Consider the following 22095-nt stretch of genomic DNA (forward strand, 5'->3'; position numbering starts at 1 on the left):
AACTCTCAACAAAATAAGTATAGAAGACAAATTTCTCAATGTAATAAAGGCAATTGATGAAAAGTCCACATTCTCAATACTAGCAAGAGCAATCAGGCAAGAAGGCATCATATCAGAAAAAAAGAAGTACAGTTATCCATTTGTAGATGACACGATCCTAAATATAAATAACCTAACAACTTCAGAGAAAAAATGTTAGAATAAATGAATTAATAAGTTGTAAGATACAAAATCAACATACAAGTATCAGTTGCATTTCTTTACACCAATAACAGTCTATCCAAAAAAAATCAAGAAAAAAATCACATTTACAGTAGCATCAAAAGAATAAAATAGTTTGGTTTAAAAAAAAAAAAAAACAGAGTTTCGCTCTGTTGCCCAGGCTGGAGTGCAGTGGTGCGATCTCAGCTCACTGCACCCTCCGCCTGCCAGGTTCAAGCAATTCTCTGCCTCAGCCTCCCAAGTAGCTGGGATTACAGGTACCCACCACCAAACCCAATAATTTTTGTATTTTTAGTAGAGTTGGGGTTTCACCATCTTGGCCAGGCTGGTCTTGAACTCCTGACCTCGTGATTCACCCAACTTGGACTCCCATAGTGCTGAGATTACAGGCGTGAGCCACTGCGCCTAGCCCAGAAATAATTTTAATAAATGTAATAAATTTTAATAAATAATAATAAAGATCTGTACCCTGAAAACTATAAAACATTGATGAAAGAGACCGAAGACACAAAAAAGGGAAAGATATCCCATGTTCATAGATTTGAAGAATACTACTTAAATGTCCATACTAACCAAAATGATACAGATTCAACACAACCCCTATCAAAATTCCAATGACATTCTTCACAGAAAAAAAAAAAGAAAAAAAAACTTAAAAACACAAAAGACCCCAAATAGCAAAAACAATCTTGAGAAAGGAAAACAAAGTTGGAGGCATCACAATTCATGATTTCAAATTATATTACAAAGCTAATCAAAACAGTATGGTACTAGCATAAAAACAGACACATACATCAATGGAAAAGAACAGCAGTTCCAGAAACAAACCCAATCATGTATGTTCAAATAATTTTCTACAAGGTCACCAAGAAGACACAATGGAAAAAGGATAGTATCATTAACAAATGGTGTTGGGAAAACAGGCTATCCATACGCAAAAGAGCTACACTAGACCCTTACCTTACACCATGTATAAAAAATCAACTCAAAATGGATTAAAAACCTAAACCTAAGACCAGAAATCATAAAATTACTAGAAGAAAACAGGTAACAAGCTAGAAAAACTCCTTGATATTGGCCTTGGCTATAATTTTTTGAATATTACACCAAAAAGCACAAGCAACAAAAGCAGAAACAAACAAGTAAGACTACATCAAACTAACAAGCTTCTACACAGCAAAGGAAACAATCAAGAATGAAGAGATAATCTGTTGAATGGGAGGACATATTTGCAAATGGGAGCACATACATCTAAGGGGTTAATATCCAAAATACATAAGTAATTTAAACAACTCAATAGCAAGAAAATAACCCAATTTAAAAATAGGCAAAGCATCTGAATAGACATTTCTTAAAAAGAAGACATACGAATGGTGTACACATATATGAACAAGTGCTCAGCATCAGTAATCATCACGGAAACATAAATCAAAACAATAATATCAGCTCACACCTGTCAGAATGGCTATTATTAAAAAGACAAAAAATAACAAGTGTTGGTCAGGATGTGGAGAAACAGAAACTCCTGTACACTGTTGGTGGGAATGTAAACTAGTACAGCCATTATGGAAAATGGTATGGAGGTTCATCAAAAAACTAAAAATAGAACTACCTTATGATCCAGCAATCCCATTTTTTGGGTATATATCCAAGGAAATGAAGTCAGTACGTTAAAGAGATATCTGCACTCCCATTTTCATTGTAGCATTATTCACAATAGTCAAGATACAAAATCAATGTAAGTGTTCAACAGATGAATGGATAAAGAAAATGTAGTATATACACACAGTAGAATACTCTTCAGCCATTAAAAAGGAAATCCTGCCATTTATGACAATATGGATGAAACTGGTGAATATTAAGTGAAATAAGCCAGGCGCAAAAAAATAAGTATTGTATAATCTCACTTACATGTGGAATCTAAAAAAGTCAAACTCACAGAAACAGAGAGTAGAATGGTGGTTATCAGTGGTGAGGAAAGGGAGCTAGGAAGATGCTGGTCAAATGAAACAAACTTTCAGTTAGGAAGCATAAGTTCAACAGATCAATTATACAGCATATCGACAATAGTTAATAACATATTGGATACTTGAAAATTGCCAAGAGAATTGTTCTAGCCACAAAAAATGGTAAGTATACATGATAATGCATATGTTCATTATCTTTACTTTAGACATCCTACAATGTGAACATACATATTGAAACATCATGTTGTATACAATATACAATTTTGTCAACTGAAATAATTTATTAAAATAAAACAAATGAACAGAGGTTCTGAGATCAGTGAGATAATACCAAAGAGTCTAACACTTGCATCACTGGAGTCTAAGAGGGAGAAAGTAGAGCAGAAAATATCTGAATGGCTTAAAACTTTACATATTTGATGAAAGGCATAAACTTACATTTAAGCTCAACAAATCCCAAAGAAAATAAATTCAAACACCCAGGCATATCATAATCAAACCAATAAAAACCAAAGACAAAGATTTCTGAAAATACTCTGAGAAAAATAATAGGTTTCATATAGGAGAATTATTACTTTAATGGCTGCACATTTCTCATCAGAAACCACGGAGGCTGAAAGAACAGAACTGTCAACACAGTATTTTATATCCAGCAAAAATATCTTTCACGAATTAAGGCAAAATAAACACATTCTCAGATGAAGAAAAATTAAGAGAATTAAATGTCAATAGACTTGCACTAAAAGAAATTTTCCAGATGAAAAGGACTGATACCGATGTAAACTTGGAACATCAACAATTAAAGAAGATAAATACAAATGATAAATATTGTGGTAAATGTGATCAACTGTTTTCCTGTTGGGTTCTTAAAAATATCTATGATAGTTGTAAGGAAAAAAGACATTGTCTGATGAGTCTTATTTTTTATTTTTATTTTTTGAGACCCAGCGTCTAGCTCTGTCGCCCAGGCTGGAGTGGAGTGGAGTGAAGTGATCTTGGCTCACTGCACCCTCTGCCTCCTGGGCACAAGTAATCCTCCCACTTCAGCCTCCTGAGTAGCTGGGACTACAGGAACATGCCACCATGCCTAGCTAATTTTGTGTATTTTTTGTAGAGACGGGTTTCACCATGTTGTCCAGGCTGGTCTCGAACTTCTGGACTCAAGCAATCTGCTCGCCTCAGCCTCCCAGTCCTGGGATTACAGGTGTGAGCCACAGTGCCCAGCCAAGTCTTATGATTTATAAGAAAATTATAAAGGGGAGAGGGTAAAGGAATGTAAACAGTGGTAAGATTTCTACATTCCACTTGAACTGGTAAAATATTGACTTCTAAGTGGACTGTAAAAAGTATGTTTATAGTAATCCCTAGAGCAAATACTGCAAAACTATTCAAAGAACTATAGTTTAAAAAAAATAAAGTTAACAGAAAGATAACTGAAAAACAACTCTAAATATTTGAAAATTATAGTAATATCGGCCGGGCGCGGTGGCTCAAGCCTGTAATCCCAGCACTTTGGGAGGCCGAGACGGGCGGATCACGAGGTCAGGAGATCGAGACCATCCTGGCTAACACGGTGAAACCCTGTCTCTACTAAAAAATACAAAAAAACTAGCCGGGCGAGGTGGCGGGCGCCTGTAGTCCCAGCTCCTCGGGAGGCTGAGGCAGGAGAATGGCGTAAACCCGGGAGGCGGAGCTTGCAGTGAGCTGAGATCCGGCCACCGCACTCCAGCCTGGGCCACAGAGCAAGCCTCTGTCTCAAAAAAAAAAAAAAAAAAAAGTTCCCTAGAAAATAGATCCTGCGAATAAAAAGAAATATATAAACATATATATATGTACTTCCAAATGTAAAAATAAAGCTTGTCATATAGTAAAAGAAAAAAACCCAGCTGCACAGAAAAAAATTTAATTAACTTAAATAAGAGATTTGTTAACAACAATATGCCTTAAAGGCTAGAAAGACAGAAAATACTAGAAAAAAAATGCTTTTAACTAGCAAGAATATAAGGCACCAAACCAAACTAGAAGGTAAAGTGGAAATAATTAAGAATGAGTTTCAAAGAATGATGGACAAAATGTTTTAGAGAAGAACACAATTTGGCAGAATGACTACCTGTATCTAGCACGTATTTTGAAAGTGGAATCAAACAAATTCAATTAATACTTTTATTTTTCAGACAGGGTGTTTCTTGCTCTGCCTCCCAGGCTGGAGTGCAGTGGCAGGATCATCACTCACTGCAGCCTCGAACTCCTGGGCTCAAGTGATCCTTTAGCCTTAGCTGCCTAGTAGCTGGAACCACCACACCCAGCTAATTTTACTTTTTGTAGAGACGCGGTCTCACCACGTTGCCCAAGCTGGTCTCAAACTCCTGGCTTCAAACAACTCTCCTGCCTTGGCCTCCCAAAGTGTTGGGATTACAGGTGTAAGCCACCATGCCCAGCCAATTAATACTTTATATAAAAGAAGTAAAGAGCTTAATTTTTCTAAATTTAAGACAAACATGCAGATTAAAAGGCAAGCCAAAATTAAATATTGCCAAGTCATTTTAATGGTCAGAATTAGAGAATCAAGTGCAATTACTAGAGTTGAAGAAGTCAAATACTTTTCAATTTGAAATCTTATCTGAGGGAAAACACTATCTGATTACTTTTAGGAAGCAACCCGGAGTTCATACTGACCTTTTTTTTTCCTTAAGTATTTCTGAAATTTAAAGAAATAAGAATAGATTCTGGCCAAATTTTCAGGTCATTTGCAATTTTAAATTTTCTCATCATAAACTGCTTCAAGCTCTTTGATCACTTCCACTGATTACTACACAAGAAATAATTTGCAGAGTTTCCCTTTTATATCATTTACATTTAAATACAAGAAAATGCCCATAAAAATCTAAGAAATGTTCATTTCAAAAACTACAAAATCAAACTATAAGTATTAAAGTGCCCACAAAACCATTTTGGAATACCATGGAATTGAGTGAGGCAGGGAGTAACAACTCTCAAACTACTTTTATTTAATCTTACTTATATTTAAGAATAAATTATCTTCAACAGACCTAATCTAATTGTGGAATCATTTCACGGTATTTTGAATAATCATATCATTTATAGATATCAGAGCAGAACAAATTGGATTAAGTCAAGAACTATAATTATATTCTTAGGACATTTGCTGATGACAGAGGTTTCTCTGACACCAGTGACAAAGTAATATTTTCTGAAACTATTACAACATGCCTAGACAAATTAAATTTTTTAGCTTTATAACAAGAAAGCTCATAAATGTATCTCAGAGCATACAATTTTTTGAAAAATTGGTTAAATAGGTTATGTCACAGAGGAAACCTAATTTGCCTAGCTGCCAAGGAAATTTTTAAATAAGCCAATAATTTAACATTATGAGATCTGAAGTAATTACTTTTCTACACGGCAAGCTCCAGCCCAGTCACCAGTACCTCCTTTACCATATCCAATGAATATTTTAACATGATTTCCCTCTAATGGTCTTCAGCTTTACATGGATAGACTCTGACATCGATAATTACTTAGAGAGGTGCTTATTCCACAAGCTGTTCTTGCTTTTCCTGAGGACATATATATGTATACAAGCGTTTTTAGATATTAATCATTTTTAAGTTTTTTTGCTTAAAATCAAAAGTTTCCTTACAGTATGTTTCAAAGATAAAATCGCATTACATTATTGAGGAAACTACTAGTTAAGACTCTAAAATGCATACAAGGCTGGGTGCAGTGGCTCATGCCTGTAATCCCAGCACTTCGGGAGGCCAACGCAGGCGGATCACTTAAGGCCAGGAGTTTGAGACCAGCCTGGCCAACATGGTGAGACCCCATCTATACTAAAAATACAAAAAAAAAAAAAAAATTGGCCGGGCCTGGTGGCGCTTGCTTCTAGTCAGTTACTCAGGACACTGAGGCATGAGAATCACTTGAACCCAGGAGGCAGAGGTTGCATGAGCTGAGATAGTGTCACTGCACTCCAGCCTGGGCGACAGAGCAAGACTCTGTCTCCTAAATAAATAAATAAAATGCATACAAAATAGTTGCAGTAGTACCCGCAGATAGATACAGAATTAAAGGAAAAGGAATCCTTAGGAAAATTCTATATCCTATCTAGAGTACCTCTTAAGCTCCCTCTGCTGGTTACCATTTAAATAAAGTAGGAAAAAATGTTCCTTTTTTCTTTGAGGGGGCGATGGGAGATGCAGGATGAAGGATGAAGTTGATAATGTTACTACTAAAATTGAAAGGAGATTCTCTTAAAAGGGGGCTAAATCTAACTGATGACTATCTTCCGTAAGAAGGCTTTAAAAGGATTTCCAAACAGATTGGGGGAAGAGGGACTGAAAATAAGGGGAGCGACTGCCAAGTTTGAATATGTTAATCATTAAATTGATATGCCAAAATGCAAAAGCATTTAGTATAAATCAACTATAAATGATTATGACTTAACACTAGAAAAATTAAGAATTTAAATATATTTCACAAACTTCACCAGAACAAAAAACTTTTATCACACTATTTAATCTACTTAGTTTCAATATTAAGGTTTATTTTTTCTTCCAGAGTGAAAGGAACAATTTAAATAATTATCAGGATGTATAAACGAATATCCATTCAGATAAAACATTACTGCTTAAAAGTGGCTATCTAAGAAATATTTTGCATGTAATAAATATATTTCATGTTTAGGTTAACAGGCACCATCTTGAGAGCAGAAGTTTTTTTTTTAACTAATAAATAAATTATATTCAAGAAAACAAGGTGTTTATATCTGAGTATATCATTAAATGTTTTTCTTCATATAGCACCCAAACTTCAAACTGTCTAGAAAGTATCTCCTAAAATATAACTCATATCGTAAGTAATAAAAATAAAGGCCAAGAAAAAAATCAATTTAAGACAAAATGTACAGTTTATATTCTTAATTCCCCATTCAATAAAATATCAATTGCCAATTTACTGAAAGTAAATGAACTGTATAGATGCAATCTGTTAGCACTGAAAATCTGAAATATATATTTTTAAAAATCACTCTTTCTGACAGTATTTAAAATATTGCATCTCTGGTGTCAAACCTGAAAACAATCAAGCATCTTATTACCCTAGTTTTCATACCTACCCCACACCCCATCACTTTTTATCCTTTACATCCATCCAGTATTTTTTTTTTTTTTTTTTTTTTGGCAAATACACTTACTTATATCCCAAACACAAAACACTGACAATACTCCTTGGTAAACAAGGAAATCCCAGAACAGTCCAAGCCTACACAGCTTTGCTCCAAAAGTGTGGCACAGGCTAAACGACAGGAGAGAAACAATCAATGGCCCTTATTGATGCAGCCAGAATGCTCCTGAGAGTCCGTAACTGTTTGAGAATTTGCTGATGTAATCCTGACAGAAGTTTCGGCAGGTTTGGCAGACCAAGTATCAGAGAATAAGTCTTTGATTGATAATTTTTCTATTTATTTCTGCCAAGGCGACTGAAAACACGAAAGCCTTTTCATCAGACAGGTTAGCATAGATGTCAATTTCCTTTTCCTGTTTTTCTGTTAAAAGAAAAAGGGAAAGTTTAATACAAAGGCAGTAGATGCAGTAAATTTAAATTTTTTAAAGCTTTCAAGTATTTCTTTAAATGACGGTATTATATATAATACTACAATATACATTAAATGTTACTATGCTACTGAACTAAAAAGTTTTTTAAATTATACAAAGGAGTTACCGAAATGAAGATTAAATGAAGACAATATGTATTTCTATACACAGGCGCTCTAACAGATATATCATTTCTGTAAGAGCCTCATACATTTCTATCTCCTCACTGTCTCAATCAAAATGAATTTTCTCTGCTAGATGAAATTAATTCTGAGAGATAGTCCCCTTCTGAACATCAATGGTGACTTTATGAATACATTAACATATTCATCTTCATCTTCTTATACAGGAAATAACATTTATTTCTATCTTTCCCCTCTCGTTTACAAATGTAATCCAAGTTCACAGAAAATTTGAAAAAGAAAATAAAAATCACTCGTAATCTCATGAGTCAGCAAAAATCACAATTAACATCTTGGTATGTATTCTTCCAAGTTACTTTTTCAGGATCCCCTGATTCTATTTTTATTTTGCTTCGACATTCTAATCAAAGTTAAATGCATATAATTTACAATCAAATCATTTTTATAAAACTTGTTAAACAGAAGCCCTTTGCCTCATGCACATTTCCCATTCTCCAAATACAACTACTTTTTTTGTGACCTTTTTTTTCCAGTTGTTCCTTTTTGCTTTTACAAAAACAAATCTCTAAGTAACATCTGTACAAGATGCTACTTCAGAGTTTTAGGCATTACTGATTCACTTTCCCCCATGGAAAATAAGGGTTACATTGTTTTGCATCTCTTGCCCCAATAAACACCCTGCCCATCCCTCATCTTCTCACTATAGTTCAATCATAACTTCAGTAACATCAATTTTCAATGATTACATTATTATGCCTATGGCAAGTGATTTCACTTTTCCTTTACATTGTTTTCCCTGAAGTGATTCTCTTTTTACTTGCTTAGTTCTCATTTCTAACTCAACCCAAAGTCTTTCCTAGTTGTATAAATTTTTCAGGATGTTTATATATATAAGGTATTCTATCATTTTTATCTTGTGGAAGAAATCTCTCCAAGTCTTCCAACCTGCTCCAGTATGAAATGGTTGCTCTTTAGGCCTACTGCACAATTATCATCTTGTGCTCTTTCATCAGCATCATGCTGGAGACTCTCATCTCTAGAGTCGCGTGGACCCACCTTTGTCTTGAATTCAAAGATCCTTTCTTGGTTTACTTCTTTATTTGGTAGCAGGTAAATTATAGGGGCTTCCTGAGAAAGGGAGTATTGGTAGCAAATTTTTTGAGACCCTGAATGTCAGAAAATATATTTAGTCTACCTTCGTATTGATTCATGGTTTGACTGAGTATAGACTTGTAGGTTTCTGCTTAGAACTGTGAAGGTAGTAAATTGTCTTCTGACTACTGGTGCCACTGTTGAGAAAACCCAATACCTTTTTTACAGTTGTTTTTAAAATCAATGATAAATTTACATAGAGTGAAATACACAGATTCTCTATGTGTTCAACTGGAGGAGTTCTGACAAACATACACAAACATGTAACCCATGTCACAATCAACATATAACAAATTTCCTCCAGAAATCCCTCATGCTTCTTTCCAGCCAATCCCTCTCTACACCTACAAGCAACCATTGTTCTGATTTCTATTACCAGAGAATCATTCTGTCTGTTGCTAAACTTCATATAAATGTCATCATATATAGTATGTACTCTTTTGTGTCTAGCTTATTTTGCTCAACATGTTTTTGACATTCATTGATGCTATTCATATATCAGTAGTTTGTTCTTTGCTGCACAATATTCCATTGTATTAGTTCCAACATCATTTTGTTTTTCTTTTTTCTGAAAACCTGAGGAATTTTCTTTAACCAAAGAGATATGAGATATAATGACAAACTCTGGCATAATTTATCTTTTTAACCATCCATTAGACTGGGAATTTGTAGGCCCTTTTAACAAAGAAACTCAATGTCCTTCAGGTTGGGAAAATTTTCTTGAATAAATAAGTGTCATTGTTAAAGTCATTGATGACTTCCTTCTCCTCCATCTTCCATGTTCCTTATCTGAAACTTCAATTATTTGCAGATGTCAGACCTCACACTGGTCCTCTAAATTTATGGTTTCCATTCTGTTTTTTCCATCTCTTTTCAATTGCTATACTTTCTGGAACCTTTCTTCAATTTTATCTTTAAGCCTTTTATTAAAGTTGTTCATTTCTGTGTATCATCTATGTTTTGGGATTTTTTTTTTTTTGAATATTTTAAAGCTCATATTCCAACTGGCTTTTTGACCTCTGCGATTTCCTTTTAAATATCATCTTGTTCGTTTTACAATTACAATCACTGCTTTTGCTAAAGATATTAATAATAGTTTATAGTTTTTCTTTTCCCTGCAAAAACTTGTTGTTTTCCAAGTTATTTTTTCTCTCCTGTTGATTTGGTCTTAGCCTTTCATACTATAATATATGCTTTCTTCCAGATATCTGGGTAATTCTTGGCAATATGCTCATATATAGGAGAGTGACCTGATTAGAGAAGAAGCTGATTAGAAACATTTACACATATGTGGAGCTTGACTGTAGTCATCAGATTACGATGATCCAATTAGGCCACTTCTCTGTGAATCTCTAATGAGCGTATCTTTATTTGGGGCCTTTTCTCTTGGGTCCTTCAGATTCTCTAGAGAAGATACGTTCCATCTTTTTTTATCTGGACGCTAATAAGCCAAACTCAAGAACTCAGTATTTACTATGTCCTATTTTCACCTAGGCTTCTTGATCTTAACATGGTATCCTGGCCGTCAACAGACACCTGGTGTTCCTGAGACCAAAGACTGTATTATTTATCTTTTTCAAAGGATAAAGTTGGGGATAAGAGGGTAAACAGTCCTAGTGGGCTATTCATAAAAAGACTTGCAAACAATCTTCTCATTTTTAGCCTCAATTCCACTTCTACTTCCAGACATAACTGATACACAAATTCCTGACTTTTAGGTAATTGTGTAATAAAAATCAGTTTCTTTCTTAGATTTCCCCAAAGGAGTTTAGAACTAGATGTGTTTCTTCAATCCACCATCTTCAGCTTGAAGTCTACATTCATTCTTTTTTTTTTTTTTTTTTTTCCGAGACAGAGCTCACTCTGTCGCCAGGCTGGGCAATGATGCGATCTCAGCTCACTGCAACCTCTGCCTCCTGGGCTCAAGCGATTCTCCTGCCTCAGCCTCCCAAGTAGCTGGGACTACAGACGCACACCACCACATTCGGCTAATTTTTTTTTTTTTTTTGTATTTTTGGTAGAGACAGGGTTTCACCATGTTGGCCAGAACGGTCTCGATCTCTTGACCTCGTGATCTGCCCGCCTCCGCCTCCCAAAGTGCTGGGATTACAGGCATGAGCCACCACACCTGACCCATTCATTCTTAAGTTCATTAATATGATGTTCAGAATTGCCTAACATATTTTAATCAATCAAAATGTCACTTCTATAATATCCAGAATACCCTTATATATAAAATGAAGACTTACATCAGACTAACAAAAATTGTTGTTTAATGATTTGTTTTTATGACTTTATAAAGATATATTATTATGATGATGTCTAACAAGCTTTCCTTTTCCATTCTTCCTTCTTATTCTGTTTCAAAAGAGAAGTCATTTTTTTCCCCTTTGGACCTCTCATCTGACTAGATAGAAAAGTCTATTTTTAAGTTAGGTTTTTTAGACACATTGTCAGGTTTTCCTTAATTCATGTGTTAAAGTTAAAACTTGCTTCAAATTTTTCAAATGCTCTAAGAGCAAGGAATCAATAAAAACCAACGAAATAGCTATTTAGCACTGAGAAGCATATCCAAGAAATCTATTCTAAAACACAGACATTTCAAAAGTTCACGTTAGGTTGGTACAAAAGTAAAGCAACAATTACTTCTGCACCAATCTAATAGTTCTTGTCCATATTATATTTAAGAGTACAACGGTTTACAACAAAGACTGGCAAACTAGGCCAAGTGCAGTGGCTCATGCATGCCTGCAATCCCAGCACTTTGGAAGGCCAAGCTGAAAGGATCACTTGAGCCCAGGAGTTTGAGACCAGCCTGGGCAACATAGTGAGACCTCATTTATACTAAAAGTAAAAAAAAATTAGCCTGGCGTGGTGGCATACACCTCTAGTCCCAACTACTTGGAAGGCTGAGGCAGGAGGATCGTTTGAGCCCAGGAGTTCGAGGCTGCAGTAAGCCATGATCACTCCACTGCACTTCAGCCTGGGTAACAGAGTGAGACCCTATCTCAGAAGGAAAAAAAAAAAAAAAGCAAGGAAAGAAAAAGAAAGAAAGAGATTGGCAAACTATAGTACAAGTACCAAATGTGGCCCACCACCTGCTTTATAAAGTATTACTGGAACACAGCATGCCCATTCATTTATGCATGGTTTATGGCTGCTTTCCAGCTACAATGCCAGAGCTGAGTAGTTGTGAGAGAGATAGTATGGTCCACAAAGCCTAAAACATTTACTATCTGGCTCTTTACAGAAAAAGTATAATGACTTCACGGTCTAAGTAAGATTTCAGTTTGTGCTACAAAAACTGATTTAAGCAATTTCCTGCAATTTGTATCAAAAACAAATACATTAAAAGCATATATTACTCTAGAAATAGCTTTCCTAAAATTTTTCTGTAATAAACAGAAAATGCCTAAAAAATATTTACAGCCAAATAAATGCTTCTTTTTTCAAGTAATCATGAAATAAAAGCTGAAATCCTGCATATATACAGTTCTACCACAAGCATACAGACTTCATTTCCCCAGCTAAAGACTGTCATTATCTGCTTTCTCATCTTCTCTCACCCAACACCAGAAGCATTCTCTTCTTTCAGCTGCATTCCCTCTACTTCAACTGAAAAGAATGTTGTTTTCTGAGCCAGGCAGTATTTCTCTCTTTTCCTTTTTCTCTGTTGACTTTTCTTTAACTAGTTTCCCTTCTAAAATAGTCCTTGGCATAGGTTTTCTGCACCCTATTGTTAAAGAAACATTCACATTGAATAAATAACTCAAACCCTCTGGAAGAGCATAATAGAAAGAAAGCGAAAAGCAGTAAAATTACCCAAAGAATAAGGAGTACCTCAGCACACCCTTCCTAGAATACAATAAAAAATGATATAAATCTTATTCCTTTAGCCATACAATAGTAAGACACCTTTAACTTTGATAAAAGCTAGGAATGGCTATACTGGTAAAGCTGTTTTCCAGCAATAGTAACTTTACTCAAATAAAAGCACATAAAGCAGAGAGAAATAGTGAACTGGTAGAATGTTTTCATTGTCTAAAATAAGTGAAATTTACATTTATACAAAAAGCACTTGAGTAAGACAGAACATCTGAAAAGCAAAGCATAACTCACAAATAGTGTAAGAAATTATAAATGCATTTCAATGAAGATGAAATCATTTTGACAGAGGTTTTTAAAGCACAATAAAGAGCAACTATCCCTTTTTTAAATTAACTCCTGGCTTGAAAGTCTCAATTTTAAAAAGATATTTGTGGACATACAGAGGTTCATTATACTATTTTCTCTACTCTTGCATATGATGAAATTTTCCATAAGTTTTTAAAAAGATGCATACATCAAAGAAAAAGAGAAACTGAAGTTTTAATGTCTAAAAACAAGTTATTGGTAGATATTTGTCAGAAGAAAGGAGAAGACCTGTAAGGAGAAAAAGAAATATACTCTGGACCAAGAATTCATCTACACAAAAGCTGCCTCAGAGTAGGAAGCACACAAATCGCCCAATAAGCAGTTAAAAACTCCACCAAGAACACTTTCAATAGTAAAAGTTTAAAACTCACAGTATAGCAGTTTGAAATAGTCTTAACAGAACTCAGACTTGTCTTAAAAAGACAAAAAAAAAAAAGGTCCCAAGACTGGGAAGTTGAGGAGGGCAGATTGCTTGAGCCCAGAAGTTCAAGACTAGCCTGGGCAACATGGTGAAACCCCCTCTACAAAAAAATTAGCTAGGCATGATGGTGCACACCTGTAGTCCTAGCTATTCAGGAGGCTGAGGGAGAATCACCTGAGCCCTGGAGGTTGAGGCTGCAGTAAGCCATGATTGCACCACTGCACTCCAGCCTGGGTGACAGAGCAAGACCCTGTCTCAAAAAGGAAAAAAAAGAAGGTACAATCATTTTAACAGGCTTCTCCAGGATGTCATATACAAATTACCTTTGAACTCTATTATCATCAGTTTATAACAAGGTAAATTTTACCTAACTAAGCCTTTAGGTTTCCAATAAGAATTAAATTCCTGTGATTAAAAAAATAATAAGCATCTACCATAGAGGAAATGCTTTCAAACTAAAATATGAGTTGTGATTTTAAGTCCAGGAACTCAATGCCTCCACTTTCTTCACTACTACCTAATTAAGATCCCAGATCAATTTAATACTTGGAAAAAAAAAAAAAAACTGCTTGATTTATTTCATACCTCTTTCTTCCTCATGCTTTTTGGCAGATGCACTTTTAGGTCTTCCTCTTCCTCGTCTGATATGATCTGAATGGCTGTTACTTCGAGACCTCTTTCTGTTTTCTAAATCTTTATTTACTGTAGAATTTATCTTCTCTCTCCTAACTCTCTCTGTTCGCCTCCTCTTGGCCTCATGCTTGTTTTCTGTATGGATGAATAAAAGTGATATATTTTAGGGCTTAGCAAGAACTGTTTGCCCAAGTTCTCATTGTCTTCCTTTTTCTTTCTAAATAGCACTACAGTATGCTTCCTGGCATATTTCATAGAACTACAACCATAACATGTATGTCTCCCCCACACCCACATAAGAAAAAAAGAAATTCAATAGAATTCAGATCCCAATAACACATGAAGTAGGAGGAATCTTGGAAGAGAAAACAAGTTTCTTCATTTGGCAGCTTAAATTTCAGCCTCTACAAGTTCACGCAATTCCACAGCAACCTGTCTGCCTTTTTCTTCCTGTTTACAGGCTAAAAGTAGTGAAATATTAAGAAAAGAAAAAAAAAATTCCATACCTTTTTGCCCTCTACCTGAATTAAAGATTAAAATATGTGAAATATGCAAAAGTAAAACTGATCTTAGAGACAATATATTAAGGTTACAATAAAAATCAAACAGAAAGCATCCATAACAAATATAAAAACCCTAGGCAAGTGAGTAGTTTTCACTTTAGCCACAGATAAGGTAATTTCTGATATAAGAGCATGTTGCTCCATAAATAGAATAGCAATAGGGAAACTTTACTAAATATGGTGATTTAATTAATGCAAGAAGCCACTCCTCCCACTCTAAACAAATCAAAATGTTGGATAAGACAAACAATAAACTTAAAGAAAAAAATATATATGATACCCTGCTTTAACACATACCTGCAATCAAAAGCAAGAAAGAGAATTCCCCAAATGCCAAAAATCACAGTGGTAAAGGGGCAAAACAAACAGAAAACTTCATATCCAAAGAACTAAAGGGAATAATGTGAAAGACTATAAAATAAGTATGCTAAATAAACTGCTGTAAAAAAAATGAAAAGTAAAATAGTAATATTATCTCCAAATAACATATCCTTGGAGAATTAATCTGAAGTTTCAAATTAGACATATACCAGATAATACAAGAACATTTAATTATCCCAGATTGCAAGAAAGGTATTAAAGACAAGCAGGGTATTGTTAAGACTCGGGCTAACATGAAGAGGTTCCTACTATTATAGGACAATTTGAGTATCAACAAAAATAGTAACTGTTAATAGACTGAAATATATCAAGCATATGAATATATTAACATTAAAAACAAAAACTAATTGGCCACCATACGAAGATACTAAAGAAGCAACTCATTACTTTGAAAACTTAAATAGCGGGAAAGAACAAAGCATTTCTTCTGCTTTTTCTATTTAAACTGTGCTACTCACGGGGTAACCAAAGGGCAGATGAAGAGGTTTCTCATGTTAAAGCTAATAAACGAAGAAGGAATGACAGAATCAGAATATCAACACTTTTCAACCTGCAATGAACTAAAGGTTCTAAGCACTAAACATCAGCAGGTACTAACATCACTAAAAGAGAAAGAAGCAGGCCAGTCACGGTGGTTCACGCCCATAATCCTAGCACTTTGGGTGGCCGGGGTGGGTGGATCACCTGAGGTCAGGAGTTGGAGACCAGCCTGACCAACATGGCGAAACCCCGTCACCTGAGGTCAGGAGTTGGAGACCAGCCTGACCAACATGGTGAAACCCCGTTTCTACTAAAAATACAAAATTAGCTGGGTGTGGTGGCACATGTCTGTAATCCCAGCTACTTGGGAGGCTGAGACAGGAGAATTGCTAGAACCTAGGAGCCAGAGGTTGCAGTGAGCTGAGATTGTGCCATTGTATTCCAGCCTAAGCAACAAAAATGAACTCCATCTCAAAAAAAAAAAAAAGAGAGAGAGAGAAGCAGACTTTAAGCACCTCCAGATAGAGGTACACATCACTACCTATTAAGTAGTCTTGTAAAAAAAAAAAATTCCAATCTCTCCAGCCCTTAGATCTAACTTACAACTAATAGGAAAAAGAAAAGTTATTCAAGGAATATGTTAACTGACACCATGGGGATACAAGCAGCACACACAAATGAACAGGTGATGCCATTTCTTCAACATCTAACTTGCAAGGAAAGAGAAAATAGTAGATAATAAGAGGGTTAAAAAAAAAAATCATCTAGCCAGGCTCAGTAGCTCACGCCTGTAATCCAAAAGCACTTTAGGCATTTGGGAGGCCGAGGCAAGAGGGCTGTTTGAGGTCAGGAGTTTGAGACCAGCCTGGGCCACACAGCAAGACCCTGTCTCAGCCTGGGTGACAAAGTGACACCCTGTTCTTACACAAATGACGGGGCGTGGTGGCACATGCCTGTAATCCCAGCATCTTGGGAGGCCGAAGGGGGTGGATCACCTGAGGTCAGGAGTTCAAGACCAGCCTAGCCAACATGATGAAACCCTGTCTCTACTAAAAATACACAAATTAGCCAGGCATGGTGGTGTGCACCTGTAGTCCCAGCTACCCAGGAGGCCAAGACGTGAGAACTGCTTGAACCCAGGAGGAGGAGGCTGCAGTGAGCTGAAATTGTGCCACTGCACTCCATCCTGGGTGACAGAGCGAGGCTCTGCCTAAATAAATAAATAAATAAATAAATAAAATAAAAAAGATAGCACCCATATGCAATTTGTGGACCTTATTTAAAATCTGTTTTTAAAACTCTAAGGTAATTTATGAGAAAAGTGAAAATGTGAATACAAGTTGGATATTTAATAACAAGGAATTATTAATTTTTTATGTTATAATGGCATTGTGCTTACATTTTTTAATGTTCATCTTTTGGAAACATAATGAAATGTTTATAACTGAAATTATATGGGATTTGCTTCAAAATGATGCAAGGGAAGAGATAGACAGGATTGTGGATGGGGCAGGGTTGGTCATCTTCTACTTTTGCATATGCTTAGAATTTCTCAAAAACATAAAGGTTAAGAGAAATAGTGATAGATAAAGCTTTATATAGTATGCCTATTAAAGTCTAACAGTGAATTTAGGTTTGTTCCCCCAGCAACCCAGTCATCTCTGCAAACTTCTTCACAGCCAAACTTCTCAAAAGAGGTGCCTGTACTTTCTGCCTTCAGTTTCTCATCTCCCATTCACTCATCAAATCTATTCCAGTATAGTTCCTATCCCAATGAAACTGATTGTCATAAACAACAAAAGGACACATGCACATGTATGTTTATTGTGGCACTATTCACAATAGCAAAGATTTGGAACCAACCCAAATATCCATCAATGATAGACTGGATTAAGAAAATGTGGCACATATACACCATGGAATACTATGCAGCCATAAAAAAGGATGAGTTCATGTCCTTTGTAGGGACATGGATGAAGCTGGAAACCATCATTCTCAGCAAACTATCGCAAGGACAAAAAATCAAACACCGCATGTTCTCACTCATAGGTGGGAATTGAACAGTGAGAACACTTGGACACAGGAAGAGGAACATCACACACCGGGGCCTGTCGTGGGGTTGGGGGGAGGGGGAGGGATAGCATTAGGAGATATACCTAATGTAAATGACGAGTTAATCGGTGCAGCACACCAACATGGCACATGTATACATATGTAACAAACCTGCACGTTGTGCACATGTACCCTAAAACTTAAAGTATAATAATAAAAAAAAAAAACCTGTTATCAAATCTTAATAGACACACCTCACTTACCATCTTACACCGTCTCTCAAAACTTCAACAAAGATGACTACTACTTTCCTTGAAATTATTTCGCTTGATTCTCAGGCTCCCCTAGTTTCCTCATCTCACCAGCCACTCCTCCTAATTGCCTTTGCTGTGTGCCCTTCCCCCGGGTGCTTTCCCAATCTAATGTCAAAGCCCCAGGATTCTGTCCGGAGGCCTCTTCTCTTACTTAGACTTTGCCTAGATCATCTCATAAACCCACAGCATTAAACACTATTGTTATAATGGCTACAAAGTTTTCACCTTCTGCTTGATTTCTTCCCTAAACTCTAGATTGCCTACCTGACAAATTCACTTGAACGTCTCAAAGGCATTTCAAATTGAATCAAGAAATAACTCTTTATTTGCCCTCTCCCAAATCTGTTACTCCTCCTACTTTCATCATGTTAGTAAAAAGCATCACCTGGTTGTACAAGTCAAATAACTTGTAGTCATTTGTGACTCATCTTGCTTCCTGTACCATTGCAAAGGCCCACAGGTACTCCTTGCAAAATATACCCATAATCTCTTCATTTCTCTCCACCTCCATGGGCAACATCCCAGCCAAACCTATTATCTACATATCAGTCAACATTATCTTAAAAAAAAAAAAATCAAACTGCATAGCTTCCCTTCTAAAGCCTTTCATTAGCTTTTTTCCATATTTAAAGTAAAAATTCCTTACCAAAGACAAGTTCCCAACAGATCTGGCATTTGCCTCTTTCTCCAGTCTCACGATGCTCATGCTCACCACTTTGCTTACTACACTCCAGACGTGCCTTTCTTTTAATAAAACGAGCTCCTTCCTCCACTGAGTCTATGTATATGCTAATCCTTCTGCCTAGAGCTCTCTTCCCAAGGCTCTTCATGAGATAAGCTTTTTTTTTTTTTTCTTTCAGATATCCATATACAGGTCATTTGCTCTGATTCTCCCAGCCCAAGTCACTTCCGGTAATCTACTACAGCTATAATCTGTTATTTATTTACTTATATGCTCAATACGTCTCCTAAAGCTCAAAATACAGGCTTCATGAAAGTTAGGAATCCTTTGCCTACCTTATTTGCAGAACCTAGAACATTATTTACACAGACTGTTGAATAAATAAAATCGGATAGGACACACATTTACCTCACCGCCTTCTCAAAATCCCATTGAATGAGAAGAAACATGGGAAAAGGGGAAGGAGAAAAAGGAAAATATATCTGTGGTGCTGGAAACAAGAAAAAGGTACTATTAATGATCCAAAATTACAGAATTTCAGCAAACTGGCAACCTGATGGTTCTGATAAGAAACAACGATAAAATAAACTACAATTCAAAAATAGGAGTAAGTGATAGCTGCTATAGAAGGGAGAGCTTTTCCTCCCAAAGGAGGATTCTCAAGGATAATCCCAGGGCAGGACAAAAAGTACAGTAAGGGAGAGCAGGCCACCAGGTGATCATCAAAATAACTAGAGACTACTTCAGTACAGTTGGGTCTATGTATACAGAGCAACTGACATAAGGAAGCTCTTACGAACAGAGCAATGTGCAAGAGAACTTCAAACCTCCATAACATAGGAAAAAGCCAGCTCCTCACAGGAATGAAATATTGTAGGAGATTTCACATTCCACCCCAGAATGAAGCCTGCCTTATTTTGGCAATAAGGGAATTCACCAGTGTATTGCCTGCTCACCTCCTGCCACTAAACTCCCAGTTATACACTGAAGAGCTCTGTTGTCAAGACAGACGTTTAAAACAGTGTAGGATATTCATTAAACTTATCTACACTGATAAACCAAGTCCTTCATTTGTATCAAACCAACAGCCAATTAAACATTACTAGCTATAAGAAGAGAATAAAAGTCGAGAGAAGAGCCAAAATAAAACAGGAAGAACAAAGATAGTTCAACAACAACAACAAAAAACATTCTAATGCATACCTTGAGAGATCTGAAAGGAGATTATCATTAAGAATAAAATTATTTTTGCAGAAACAGAAAAACCCATCCTAAAATTCACATGGAATCCCAAGGATTTCCAAATAGCCAAAACAATCTTGAAAAAATTCAAAGTTAAAGGTCCCACACTTCTTGATTTCAAAACTTACTACAAAGCTATAATAACCAAAACAGTATGGTACTGACATAAAGGAATAAAAATAAAGCTCAGATATAAACACATACATACAGTCAAAGGATTTTCAATAGGAGTCTGAGACAATTCAAGGTAAAGTACAGTACCTTCCACAAGTTGTAACAGGAAAATTGGGTATCTACACAATGTAGCATAATTCACATTAGCCAAAAAATGAAGTTAGACCCTTATCTTACTCCATACACAAAAATGGATCAAATATCTAACTATAACTACTAAAACCATAAAATTGCTTTAAAAATCTTGGAAAAGCTTCATGACATTGGATTTTGGCAATAATTTCTTGGATATGATACCAAAAGCGAAAGCAAAAGCAATGAAAGAAAAAAAAAAAAAAACAGACAAAATGGATTTCATCAAAATTAAACTTCTGTGTATCAAAGGACACTATCAACAGAATGAAAAGGCAACACATGGAATGGGAGAAAATATGTGCAAATTATTACAAGATAAGAGATTACTACTCAGAATAATATAAAGAACTTATAAGTCAACAACAACAACAAAATCCCCAATTCAAGAATGGGCAAAGGACTTGAATAGGTATTTCTCCAAAGATGATACATAAATGGCCACTAAGCACATGCAAAGATGTTCAATATCACGTGAATAAGAAAATGCAAATCAAAACCACAGCAAGATACCACTTCATACTCATCAGATTATTATAAAAAGCAAAGCAAAACAAAGCCAGAAAATAAGTGTTGGTGAGGATGTAGAGAAACTGGAACATTTGTACACTGCTGGTAGAAATGTAAAATGCAGCTGCTATGGAAAACAGTAAAGTCAGTCCTCAAAAAATTAAAATAGAATCAACATATGATCCAACAATTCCTCTAGGCATATACTCGAAAGAAATGAAAGCAGAGATCAGGACAGATATTTGTATACCATGCAGCATTATTCACAATAGCAAAAAGGTTAAACCAATCCCCGTGTCCACTGATTAATACATGAATAAAACAAAATATGGCATATACATAAAATGCAATATTATTTAACCTTAAAAAGGAAATTCTCATGCATGTTACAACATGCATGAAACCTTGAGGACACTGTGTTAAGTAAAATAAGCCAGACCCAAAAGGACAAATATTGTATGATTCCATTTACATGAGGTGCCTAGAGCAGTGAAAGTCACAGACAGAGAAAGTAGAATGGTGGTTGCCTGGGGCACGGGGGAGAAGGAAATGGCAGTCATTGTTTAATGAGTACAGAGTTTCAGTTTGGAAAAACAAGTTCTAGAATTGGATGGTAGTGATGGTTAAGAATACAATATGAATGTACTTAATGCCACTAAACTGTACATTTATAAATGGTTAAAATAGTATATTTTGTTATATTTTACCACAATAAAACTATTTTCAAAATTCTATGAAAAAGAAGAAATTAGAAAACAAGATACCCTGCTAAAGTTTAGGTGCTAATAAGCTAAATGGTGGACATGCTTGATGACAAAATTATAGATGTAGAAAAGAAAATCAACAAAATGTCCTGGAATAAAGCAAAAAGACCAAAAGAGAATGTGACAGAAAGTAAAGAAAAATGAAGGAAAGATCCAAGAAACCTAATAGATATCCCTATGACAGAACTGCTAATTATCTACCCATTATTCCTTCTCCCCGTCTTCATTAAGAACAGAATCTTGTTCTGTTAAAGAGGGCAATATGCCTAAAATCGGTATACATTCTCAAGACTCTCCCTGCAGGTGAGGTGGCATCTAGCTCTAGCCAATGACAGGTAAGTGAAATTGGGTAAGGTCTCCAGAAAGATTTTTTCTAGGGAAGAAGCATAGCTGACATGCCCCTTTGTTTCTCTGCTCTTCCCTCTTCTTCCTTCTTGAAATGTGTATAGGATGCTTA

General features: G+C 35.7%; 1 protein-coding gene and 1 pseudogene across 2 annotated transcripts in view; one reads left to right on the forward strand and one right to left on the reverse strand.

Annotated features, from left to right (window-relative positions):
• The window catches only part of LOC111524401, a 51081-nt pseudogene extending 44275 nt beyond the window's left edge, over positions 1-6806 (forward strand).
• C17H16orf87 (chromosome 17 C16orf87 homolog) overlaps positions 6710-22095 on the reverse strand; it is a 33371-nt gene continuing 17985 nt past the window's right edge. The window contains exons 3-4 of one of the 2 annotated variants that reach the window (XM_023189599.3): positions 14297-14479; positions 6710-7752 (exon numbers count right to left, since the gene is read on the reverse strand). In XM_023189599.3, the coding sequence (XP_023045367.1) occupies positions 7634-7752; positions 14297-14479 (302 nt within the window). In that variant the 3' untranslated portion in view covers positions 6710-7633. The remainder of the gene's footprint in view (positions 7753-14296; positions 14480-22095) is intronic. The other variant, XM_023189600.3, reaches the window with a different exon arrangement.

Source organism: Piliocolobus tephrosceles, chromosome 17 (assembly GCF_002776525.5).
Source record: "Piliocolobus tephrosceles isolate RC106 chromosome 17, ASM277652v3, whole genome shotgun sequence".
Classification (NCBI taxonomy): domain Eukaryota; kingdom Metazoa; phylum Chordata; class Mammalia; order Primates; family Cercopithecidae; genus Piliocolobus; species Piliocolobus tephrosceles.